This window comes from Melopsittacus undulatus, chromosome 3 (genome assembly GCF_012275295.1).
Source record: "Melopsittacus undulatus isolate bMelUnd1 chromosome 3, bMelUnd1.mat.Z, whole genome shotgun sequence".
Classification (NCBI taxonomy): domain Eukaryota; kingdom Metazoa; phylum Chordata; class Aves; order Psittaciformes; family Psittaculidae; genus Melopsittacus; species Melopsittacus undulatus.
The window spans coordinates 77,530,572-77,543,209 of NC_047529.1; the positions used below are offsets into that span (position 1 = coordinate 77,530,572).

General features: G+C 39.3%; 1 protein-coding gene across 2 annotated transcripts in view; it reads right to left on the reverse strand.

Moving 5' to 3' along the window:
* TIAM2 (TIAM Rac1 associated GEF 2) overlaps positions 1-12,638 on the reverse strand; it is a 134,592-nt gene that overhangs the window by 55,791 nt on the left and 66,163 nt on the right. Inside the window, exons 7-9 of one of the 2 annotated variants that reach the window (XM_031049767.2) lie at positions 7,580-7,765; positions 6,232-6,378; positions 2,694-2,756 (exon numbers count right to left, since the gene is read on the reverse strand). In XM_031049767.2, the coding sequence (XP_030905627.2) occupies positions 2,694-2,756; positions 6,232-6,378; positions 7,580-7,765 (396 nt within the window). The remainder of the gene's footprint in view (positions 1-2,693; positions 2,757-6,231; positions 6,379-7,579; positions 7,766-12,638) is intronic. The other variant, XM_031049768.2, reaches the window with a different exon arrangement.

Consider the following 12,638-nt stretch of genomic DNA (forward strand, 5'->3'; position numbering starts at 1 on the left):
CTTGAGATAAACTCACCCATGTTATTAAACATGACTATGTTCCTTAACTGCAGTCAAGGTACTGTTGCTTCACCCACATTTTCCATCTCAGAAAATCTGACATGAAAAGAGAGGGTTTTTTTTTTTCCTGTTATGCCTGCAGTGACTAATTCTACAATAGTTCATTCATTCGTTGCCACATAAAGTTATAACAACCCATCCAGTTTTCCAGAAATAGGCGCCAGGATTTGCAGACTGTCACATGTTGTGCCACAGGGCAGCTGCAGGACCAATAGGTTACTTCATAATTTCCTCCCGCTATTTGCCTCTGGTTTTATAATCTTTTTCAGGGAAAAGACAGCCTCCGTGGCAGACTTCGCTATTTGTCACTCTCTGCACTCCTCAGGTAACATTTTATAAATGTTTTGATGCTGGTTTGTTTTTCTTTTGAAATCAGCCAGTGAAACCAGGTTGATGCCAAGGTAACGGTTTTCAGAGTTATGATGAATCACTTCTGAGTTGTCGTATGAATCATCAAATGTCAGGATCTTACAAATGCCCATGCCATATTTAATTGCCATTATAAAGAAAAAAAAAAGTTTAGAAATAAGGCTGAAATAATAATAAGTTTTTGTAGAAATAAGGTTGAGCCCCAGAGGTCTGCTTCAGCACCCAAACTGACACAGCTTTTAAGTTTTGAAACACAACCCTGCCAAACTTTGTAAAAGCCTGGCCCAAAATCTGAAGTGACACTGTCCCTCTCTGCTTGGGGAGTAGGGCTACAAGCCCCTACCTGAATTTGGAGAAGAAGCTTTTATCCAGAGCTGGGTCAAGAAGTCAGACTTCATCCATTCACACACATGGCACCAAAGGGAAAGGACTTAATTCTGCCTCTCCCTGGTACCTTTCTGTGTCTCCTCAGAAGGATTCAGGAAGAGCAAATATTCTTGCTAGGCCAGAGGACCAGAGACCCACAGCAGACCCTGCTGCACAAGGCAGCACCATCAACCTCCCAGCCCTGAGAGGGTCAGAGGCAAACTGAGGGACTGGCCTCACAGCCCTTCAGGAGAAACCTTCAGGGCTTGCACCCAAGAGATTTTGCCTATTCTCAGTTTTAGAAAGGACCAAAGCTGTCCATGTTTTAACAAGATTGGGCAGAAATGAATTGAGTTTGCTGTCTCTAGGGTGGGAAATGGATGCCATCTCACACCACACCCAGTGGTACATTCTGGAGGAATTTGTAAGTGTTCTCTACAGGAGATCATTTCACCCAGAAATCCCTCATAATTAAAATTTATTTTTAAAGGAGAGGAGTGATTTCATTTAAATGCTTTCCTGCCCCAGGAAAAAAAAAAAATGAGCAAGTGGTCAAGTAACTGAGGAAATTCAGGTGTTTCAATATACTTCTTCAAAGAGCAGACAATCGTAAAGATCCTTTGAGGATACATAACAGCATTATAGGATTAGTTGCTGTCAGTGGGAGATGCCTCTCTCAGTGGTATAACTTCTGTGTATTTATATATTTTCTTCTTACCTAGCCATTAAATGAATATACTTGATGAGAAAATACACCATATAGCACATAATGATACAAGAAAAACAACCTAAAAATGTATAAGAAATGATGAACTTTGTCCAAACCTTCCTCATGCGATTCATTACAGCTCTTCATTACAGTTAATAATTATCAAGAGTAATATTACATTTTTAAATGCAGGTTTTGATTTTTTGTCAAATACCTGGCACACAAACTCAGCTGAGAGGGAACAGTACTGTGGGATCATTTTTTAAAGTCTTCTTTCAAGTCTTAAACTGTATTGGGGGAGTATCTGGTTCAGGGAACAAAGGAGGAAAAGAGACGGGGTAGGATGGGAAGACAAATACCCCTTTGAGTCTGGCAGATGTTGCCATTAAAGAAAACCAGCTGTAGCATACAGGAAACGAAGTTCAGAAATTCTGTGCCTAAGACTTAGTTTGAATTTGTCACTTGGAGCCTGCACAAACCTACCAAGGGAGAAGGGCTCTGTCTGTGTAAGCCCCACAGTACACAGTCAGCAGTCCTAAATGTAGTTACGGATTTTGGAGCATCCTGCTTTGCTTCCAGACTGGGGGACAGCGATGTTATCCCCAGGGAGGCTGTGGGAGCTGAGAGGGACTGTGACTCAAAAGGCAGGGATGAGCAGCAGCTCTCCTCCTCTGAGTACTGGAGAACATTAGCCACAGCTATTTACTTGGGTAATGCAGTTGAGGGGACATAATTTCCTCTTCCTTTGCTTGGGCAGTCTCCAGCCATACATTAACTCACACTTCTCTGCTGGTAGTCTCCACAGACTTTAATTAGACTTCATACCCAAAATACACAGGTTCTATTGAAGCATGCAATTGGGAAAAATACACCTTGGGTTTCACCATACTGTGAAGGATGCTTTTAAACAAGGTCAGTTCCAAATCTTTCTCTGTGTACACTTCGTAAGGATCGGTGCTATGAAGAAGATTATAGGAATTTTTTAAAACTATTATTTTAAAAAAGACTACCATGCATGTTCAGAAACTTACATGAAAGTGGCTTCAGTAAAACAGTTATAATCTTGCCATCTAACGCTGTGTTTTATGAACCTCTGTGGGGTTTCTGAACCAGTCTGATCAGACACTTGCGATTTACATTCAGGAATTTAAAACCAAGATGGTGCAGAATGAGGACAGGCATATATTACCTCAGCAGAGTTGGCCGAATCCTGGACACCAGCAAATCCATGTCCTCCAGCTGAATCAAAAATCTATTAAAAATATTACAGGTGAATAAATAGGTTTCCTGTTTTAATTCTTTGAAAAAGTAAAAAAAAATTAATAAATATCTATCAACCTGCTAAACCCTGGAGATACTTTTGAATTTTTTATCATTTTATTCTGACTGGAAGGAGTATTAAAGAAATACAAATCTTCCTCTATAAAGAAAATTAAAGCGAGTGTTCTCTTTCAGGCTTCATGCATACTCACATTTAAATATGTATAAAAGCATTAATGCCCTTAGTTTTTTCCTATCTACTGCTCAGCAATAAGACTGAAGTAATTTACCTTCAAATCATGTACTATGCTGGAAGTAAGTTTCACCCTTTGGGATCCTGTTAGGTACAACTACAAATCCCATAGTAATACAAAGGAACTATTTCAAATAATTGTTGCTTTTTTTCTATAACTTCTTACCCTATAGTTTTCCATCTCTTCTAACCAAGCATTTAGCTTGACACTATTGATGGAAACCTTCAGCTTGGCTTTAAAGGCATACTTGACCCAAAACCTGCACTATGAAGTAATAAAAATAGCTGACTACCATGTCTGCTTTGAAAGTGCTGAAAGCAGAAACTGAGACTTACATTCCCCATCTGTTTTGAAAGCTTAACTGCTTGTATCTCTCAAAGGTTTTAGGCTTATTAATGGCATTTTAAAAGATCCAATAAATAGCTATGGATACAATCAGATATTTTGATGATAAGGGTTGTATGAACACATGGATAGACCTATACAATTTGTACATGATGTTGAGAAGTGCAGGTAAAAACATTGCCCTTCTCAGTCAACATATCAGGACAATACCTAACTTATATATCAGCTTTTTTTCTTTTCTTCTTTTTTGGTACTCGCAAAAGCCTTCTGGATAATCCAAGACAACAACAAACTCTCTCTCTTAAAATTTCATATGAAATCCAGTTTCTGCCAATGCAAATAAAGAGCACCACTTCTGAACTTCCTCTTCCTTGTCTCATCCACAGATAAAAAGTATTTTATTGTTTATGAATCCTCAAAACAGTTCAGCATTTAGATACAAGAAAGCAGATAAGCATTTAAGAAACTGAGGATAATGTGAGCCTAGACATCCCCCATCTGCTACAGTGCAGTTTTATTAACTGATTTGTAAAAGACTCACTAATGTTTACAAAAGCCTCCCAGCACAGAATCTCTGAACCTCTTTTTATTAATATGATAAAATTAAACTTAAGATAAAATTAAAAACTTCTCTGGCACAATAATGCTCAAGAATATACCAACTAAGTTTGAAGACAGGGTACAGCAGATTAAAACATACCAGCTCCTGTCAAATGAAATTTAATTAAATCCAAGAAAGCAAGAGATTTTTAACCTATTGTTTGTCACAGACATCACAGCACAATAAGCAGAGAAGCAAGCTCCACTTCTCTGCTTAACCCAGTTTCCCAGTGGGCTGAAAGAGACAACAAGAAGGGCAGCCGCAAGCCTATTCCGATCTTGTTATACAATTACGTGCAAACACACAAGTCTGAGCAAGTACGTGACTCCCTTTTCAGCTACCTTCTTAGCTTTATGGGTCAGTTTTCAAGAAATTCCCTTAAAAATTCCTTACTTTTTATGAGTATGAGTCATAGCCCAGAGTTACTCATATGCAGAGCTCAGCATTTACATTTCCTTAATTTTACTGTAGGAAGTTTGCTAAAAAAAAAAAAATTAAAAAAAAGGCAGGAACTCAGCTCATGGATTAAAAATTAACATGTTTTAGGCCAGCTGGTTGCAAGGTCTGGAATAAGGAGAGTGAGGACATGCCAAGGACACACGTGCCACAGCTCCCTCCTCCATGCTTGGAAAAGTGCTGTGAGGGCAGAAGGAGCCTCCTCTCCTTGCCATGGATATAAGATTCCCTGTCCCTAAGCTCTGCAGAATCCCCTTCATGGACTATAAAGCACATGGGAAGATGTATTACCCAGTTAAGACAGTGTGAGGTATCAGCTCTGCTGGGAACAGAGCTCAGGGGCATAACATTCCTTCCCTTACGGCTCTTAGCAGACAAATAAAGGTGCAGGACTTGCAGATCAGCCTCATCTACTGGGGAACATAGGGGAAATGATGTGAAATGGATGGCCTGGACAAAATTTCACCTTCAATTCCTTCTTTCATAAGACTGACTTGGGTTCTTCTCTTATTCAGTTTCACCATGTTTCTTGATCAATATGCTAAAATGCGCAACAGTCACCCAAAGAAGCTTAATCCTAGTATAACATACAGATAAATATTTACCTATTAAAATAGAAACCACTGGACCAGAAAATCCTGACATGTTATTTAACAACATTAAAAATCTTGCATCAGCTCTGGGACTACTGCAGTATGTGCACAGATAGGCTTGTTTAAATATTCCACAAGCAGATTACCAGACATGTGAATAAAATCAAAATACAAGGGCCAGGGAACAATAGGAACATAGTCACGAAATGAACAATGCACATGATGCTGCTTTGCAGGAGAAACAGCAGACATAGCAGGGGCTGGTGAAAGCAGTAATGTCCTGAGTGTGGGTGCACTAATATACATTCTGCCTCCCCATCAAAGGATTGTCTCTGTTGTAATTTACCTTTTTTTTTTTTTTTCCCCCATGAAGAAGGCAGCAAACTTTTGTTCCACATTTAGCTGTGGTTTTAGTGAGAAAATGTGGACTCCTGTAGTGCAAGATTTACACTATGTGCATGCATGGGGCATTAATTTCACAAGGAGAAAGAAATCATGTGAGGGGCTGTCATTTCATTAGCAATGCAGCCCTCCAGTGAGGGCACAAGACCCCAGCCCCTCTCCCTGTGGCCAGACTGATCTAGCACATCAAACCTTCACCAAGCCTTCATCTGGCATAAAATGGTATGGCTTTATTTGTCAGCTGTCTACATTTACAGCTGGCCTCCTGCATGACAGCAGTCTACTCTTTTTTGGCTAAAATGTTTCTCCAAGCAGCATTTTGAGAGGCCATACCAAAGACTGATGTCTTTGCAGCTATATCTTTGCTTTCTTCCTTGAAGACTCACTTGTGTTACTCTGTATCACATTACAATAGTACTTCAGAGTCTCAGTCTTAAGCCAGCACACACTGTGTTAAGGACTGTGCATACAGGCTATCTCCAAAGAATCCCTGTTTCCAAACAGTTTGCAATGTACCAGAAGACAGGTTTTCTTACAAATTCAAACCTGATGGTCTTGTGCTGCTGCTAATAAACTAATCCACTGGGTCAAACATCTCATTCACTATAATCTTATTTATCACAAAGAAACACAAAATTAGATATACATTCTTCTCAACTGGATGCTTCCATTGCAAGTCTGCCATGTGTACTTAAACTGCAAACACAGGTTTGAGGGACAGACATCTCCTACCCCATGCAGCAACAGCACTTTGTGGGATGAGCTCCAGCAGAAAAAAAACCCAATTCTACGCTATCCACAGCAAACAAGATCTACCTGAGTTATAGAAGGTCGCTTCTCTTTTCCTTTTCTTGCCAATGTGTCCAGTCCTTTTAGCGAAGAAAATAAACCCTTCTTATTTCGGACCCTTTGTGACAGGGATAGGGTACGTTTCCTGAGAGCAGCTTCATCCCTGGAGCAGATCTATTTAAACACAGAGACAAGCCTTTCTATATCACTTTCATAACAGCAAAATACTGGCCATTATTTCAGCATGAGACATCAAATGAGAGTTACTTCAGTTCATCCCAATGTAGTGTACCAAAGGGCAAGGACAAAGCTTTAAACTTTCAGCAGTGATGCTTATTTTGGTATTCTAACAGTGTGATAGTGCAGTTTTTTTGTCATGAGGTGAAATTAGGAGGTCATAAGAAGGGAGGAACTGAGAAAATATTGCGTTCTACAACAAAAGAAGTTAATGAAAAGGCTCTGTAGAAGAATGAGAACCTATCATTCAAATATGAAATTATTAGAGAAAGAAATACCCTCAAAATTGCCAGAGATACATGTGTGATGGCATGAAGTTATTAACAAGCAATGACACAAACCACACAGATAAAACCAGTGGCAGGTAGAAACACATTCCAAGATAGTGGTAGTCCTGACTTCTCATGCAGCAAATGTAGTCCATCTCTCTGTCAAGATCAGCCTCACAACCCTGCCAAGGCTAAACAGCAGAGGTGAACCTACTGTTGCTGTACATCCCTTGAAGCCAACAGGGTGACAACTCACAGCAGCTGAGGATCTCCCTCATTCTTCTTTGCAAACACAGCCCACAGTTCTTAAAAAGTGATTTATAATTTTGGATGGTCTCTCTTTTTAGTCTTCTAAAACCACTTCCTCTTCAGGAGGGTATTCAGACTGTTTCTGGAAAATGGCCCCATCTGGGACCTCCAAAAAAAGCCAGCTCAAGATCAGCTGAACTTTTGGAAATTTCAGTTAGCCACTTTAAGTAGCTTAGTTACTGTAGACTGTGAACTCTTCACTCAGTGCAGGTGAAATCACAGTAACACCATTTCAACACAATAATTCATTTACATCTGCAGAATATTTTGGTTTGTTTCTTTTTTTTCTTTTTTTTTTGTCATAGGTCAGAAGCACCCAATTTTGGAGTCCTCAGGGGCCAAAAAAAGTCATAGTCATATACACATGGTTTCAAAGTCTGTCTTGGGAAGACAACTTATTTGCAGTCAAGGGACAGGCAGAAAGGGTGAGAAGGGAACAGGACTGTCTAAGCAATGCATGAGGTTGCAACCACATATTATCCCAGCACAGTTCCACATCTAAGTACAATACTAACAAAGGCTTTGTGCAGTGCACACATGAAAAGAGCATTTAGACTTACCAATGCATGGAAGGATGACACAGAGAAAATGCCGAGCCGTCCCAGCGCCAATTTTGAAGGACGACTGGCAGCAGCCAAAAGGCTCTTTGGGTTTGGGAGCTCCCCACCTTGCAAACTGGCTAGGTAACATCGCATTCGGAAAAGGTCCATGTTAAATTTTTCCAGGTTCTGTTCCCACTGCTGGATCTGTTTAGGTATAAAAAGGGACAATTAAAAGAGGAAAAATGTCTTGTGGGCTGCACTGAAAATTCAAGCTCTTCCCCAAACCCATAGTAAATTACTTTCATCTGGTAGTGTATGGATTAGATTAGTTATTCTCTGCCAAGACACATTCAGTCATATTGTGTTACATCAACCCGAAAGATGGCTTGAAATAAAACAAAGCTGGTGGTCTTAAATGCATACTGACAAGACGAACATACCATGAACTTTGGGTAGTTTGATAGTCACAAAAGCAGTTACATAAAAACACAACCCTGTGGTTCATTAAGGCTTTTTTTTGTTGTTTCTCTACTTCTCTCTCTCTCTCCCCCTTTTGGAGATTAATTTTGTTTCCTTCATTTTCACGAGCTTAGATTTTATAACTGGCTGGCTGAAAGCAAAGCAGCATGGCTATACCAATACACTGGGCAAAGTGAAGTAACACTGACAGGTCTCACTCATAATTTACTACCATCCTAAGGCCTTGCTATCAGTGAACAAAAGAAAATACTGCCAACACAAGCATGTGTGGTTCTTTGTCTGACTAATAGGTTAAAACATGCTTATGTTCAGGCAAACTGCAAATATGAGCTATATATACACCTGACACAAATCACTGGACCAAAAGCAAGAACGTACGTATACTCTTCATGAAACTTTTAAACATATCTAACACAGGTACAGATGTAACAGGCAGCTTAATCTAGTTTCAATGTAAAAATAGGAAAAGGAAAGAGATACAAATATTTACTAGACAGATAAAGTTCTGAATCAAGGCTTAGATGACAGATCTTGAGTATCTCTATACATACTCATCTATACAAGCACATACATTTATGCACTGCATGAAAGTAAAATTTTCCTTTTCATTTCCCCAACTTACAGATTGGTAGTTGCAGCTAAAATTTGCCCTGTGGTGTACAATATCCATTAATAACAAGAAATAGTTCAAATAAAAAGGCAGTTGTGTTTAATGGAGTAGGTACATTCACACACAGGAAGGCAGAAAAGGCACATCCATTAAGTTAATGTACACCAAGTTCATGTACTGAAGATAGTGAAAATTCTCTAACAATGCTGATCTTTCAATATCAGCTTCAATCATTGCATTTTGTTTGTTCAACCAGTGGTTCAGGGATGTGGAGAAAGTTCATAATATCTTCTCTAAGGTGCATTGACTTCATAACTTTCCCTGGCACACCCTGCCTGACCCTAAGCACATAGGACATCACCCTGCTTTGAGATTAGCCAAGGCTGGGCAAGCACCTTTGTGACTCAGAAAACAAGCTGACATGCATAATAAAAATCTCAGGTAAACTATGACTTGCAGGCTCATCTAGAAGCAAAATTAGTTCAGTTTCCTTATAATGCTGCCAAATATCCTAAGAGCTAAACAAGTATCTTGCTTCTTTCAACCATGAAGAAATGAGCAATAAAAGGGCAAAAATGGCCCTGTTAACAAAACAGCACTGAGACTTGTACTATCAGATAGAAACCTTACCTAGTCTGGCTTTCTTACACGTGCTCACAAACTGTGGTATCAGTTATGGCTGTACTTTTGGAAGTAAGAGGTAATCTTATTAAGCAGGTAGGGTGAAGAAAGGGAAGACGATACTATTTTGTACATTTGTGAATGCAAAATTATGATTTACAGTACACTAAAGTTTTTCAGGGACTCAATATTAAAAGCAAAAGATAGAATTTACAAAATATTATGAGAGCAATTTCCAAAAGTCCAGACAAAAAGAACAGACATATCCACATTATGAAGATGTCACATCTAATCTTACCACAAACATTCAAAACATGCATCTTTGAAAGGATAACAATTTTTTTTCTTGGGTTTATTTGATTACTGCCCTTTAGTTTGCTTCCTTTGCTCTCAGACAGTTTCAGACAGTTTCTGCTTGCCAGTACTTTATAGATGGTACAACTCCAACAGGAGGTTTTGTGATGAGCTCTTTCTCTGTGTCAACACTCAACTAAAATGAAAACATGGTTGCCAGCTTTTCAGAAAGCCAAAAGATACAAGCTCAGGTGAAGTCTTTCCCTTTGGGATGACACCTTCATGGGTACAGAGCCAAGTCAACTTTTAATAGCTCAGGAACAGAGCAAGGCTTGTTCTGGATGCTGCTGGAGTGGAGCATCCTGTCCCTGTAGAGCACAAGCTGAACACAGGCATCCATCTGTTTCTGTGGCCTTCTTCAAAATCTCCATTAAACATTGCACTGAGCTGTATTTTAAAATAAAAATAATCTAAAGAAGAGGGAGTGGGGTATAACACAAGGACACTCTGAAGAAATAATTAAATTAGCGTGTTTATCAGTCATGCAGGATGCAAGCTAATCAGCTCCAAAAGCATCGGTAATCACAATGTTACATTTAATGGCATTAGCAAAAGCTGTAGGCAGGGAATTTCTGGGATTGTCTTGTAGTCTTATCAAAACCAGGGATGTCTGGAACCAATTGGAGACCACGAAGCAATACCAGCTGCTATTTGTCTAAGCCTTTTAAACTACGATAATTCTTCCTAAAGATTTATATTCTTGAAGGGTAAATGCGGGAAACACACAAATAAAAAAGCAACAACTTCAAAGCACAGTATGACCTGGTCCATGGAGTTAATTTACAGCCTGCAGACTAGCCACTGCTATCCTTATTCTGCTATTGTGTGAGGCAAATCTCCACCCCACGTGGGAGGACTGCCCAAAAGATGCTCAAGGAGTTAACTTCATCATGCACAGACAAAATGGCCTTTTCAAAACCTGCTCAAAAGCAAACAGGAAAAAGTGGAGGCATCAGGCAGCATGAGAGCAAGAATGAGTGACAAAGGCTAATAGCAGTGTGAAGCAAGTCTGCAAAGAGGTAAGATATACATCCCAATGTGAGGCACACTGAAACAACCAAACACACATGAAATGCTCCCCACATGGCCTGCTCAGCTGTTGCCGCTACTACCAGCTAGAGTACCCAGGGCATCCAAACCATCCTCTTTCAGTCACTGTTTCAAAACCTCCATGAGAATTTCTAGAAAGAGCATTAAAGGCTTTTCCTAGAGGAAAAGTATAGGCACATGCTAGGCAAGAATTTCTGGGTTTAGTGGCAGCCTGAGAAAGCCTGGGAGAAAAGCAACGAGAGGCCACCCAAATAAATGTCTTCAACCTAATAGGAGCCCTATAAGGTAGAGATGAAAAGGAGGCTGTGGAAGAGAGAGAGGAGTAAAATGTAGGAAACCTTAAGAATTAGGGTCATTAATTATTTAGCCTGGGCCCCCAGGAGAACTCATGCAAGGAAGCCTCATGCAGGAGCAAGACAGTAATTACATGGGGAATACTAAGTGAGGGGACAAGCTTTTGCATCAGAAACAGTTTCAGGAATGAGTTGTTTCGAGTTACCATAAAAAGGAACATCAGCATGATACTTTCAGCAGTACTTTCATTGTAATGATCATTTTCAGAACATAAATAGCCAATTGTCCTCCAGGTTAATGAAAAATCTATTCAGAAACCAAGAAACAATTGTAAATTAATTACATTTTAAATCTCATAAACAGATGGCATAAAGGAAGATGCTTGAAAGCAGGTGTCTGCTAATTCAATAGCCCTGCTAGGTTTTCTATAGGTAACCTCTGAAGTGGGAGCTTGGGAACAGCAAAGGAGTACATATATTCAGACCAGAGAATATATGAGAAATATAACAAAATATATTTTATATAAAAAGTCATTATTAAGCATTATTTATATTTTATATAAAATATAACCAGATCTGTGTTTTTCAGAAGGCCATATGGGCATCCATAGCTCTTACATGTTATAGAGTTCTCTCTGTAGGTGACATTTCTAGTGTCACCTCCACTTGAACATGCTTACAGTTTGCAGATCCAACACAGTGGCTCTGGAATGGTCCCTGACTCCTTGCCTATCTTACCCTACAATGCAAATAGCATCTTTTGAGGAGATGGGGAAGGACTGTCTCACTTTCAAATACCTGTTTTGTAAAAAGCAAGAGCAGTTCAGTGTAATAAAAGCCAAACCAGTATGTGAACTGCGAAAAGCAGTGCCAGAAATGACACCATATCAACTGGAAGTAGCAATACTTCAAGAACCCGGAGGAAGGATGTAAGAAACTTCCTGGACAGCTCAGCTAATAACAAAATACCAGTTTTCCACTTGGCACTTATTTAAGGCTGCACAAAAGAAGATGCACAGGAAGGAGGGCCTTCTCTCAGTGCTTAAAAAAAATGACTGGATTTAGTAACACTTCGTATACCATATAGAAACATGAGCTCCTGGCTGACACAATTCACTATCTATAGCAGTAAAAAAAATCAGAATTTTCCCCTAAGCAACATCTTCTTCCCAGATGGAAAGTATCTCTGCAAGCTGATGTAGGGAACTCTGCGAATTTAAAAGAAACTTCTGCTGCTGGTTTATATGAACAGCTTTTCAACCACATTACAAACAACACCAAACTGCATTCCAGTCCCTGGTTCTCAGACACAATTCATACTGTACCCATCTGGATAAATGAGTCACTTGGTTTCTGGGGACAAGAAAAAGATTTTTATTGTCATTACTTCCTAAAGAACACTCAAAGAAGCAAAAACATCACTCTCCCAGAAATTCCATTACTTTAAAGGACATGACAGAGATACCATCATAACTTTTAGCTCAAAGAAATAAAAAGGGAACATAATAGAGCTCAATAACAGTGATGCGCAATTAGCAATACCCTTTAATCTTAATTCTTCCTAGTGACTTAAAAAATTATTAAGAAAATTTCCTGAAATAACAATAGTTTTTTTCACAATAAATGCTATTTTTCTGCTTGTGGGAGAACAGCATTTTCATTACTTGTA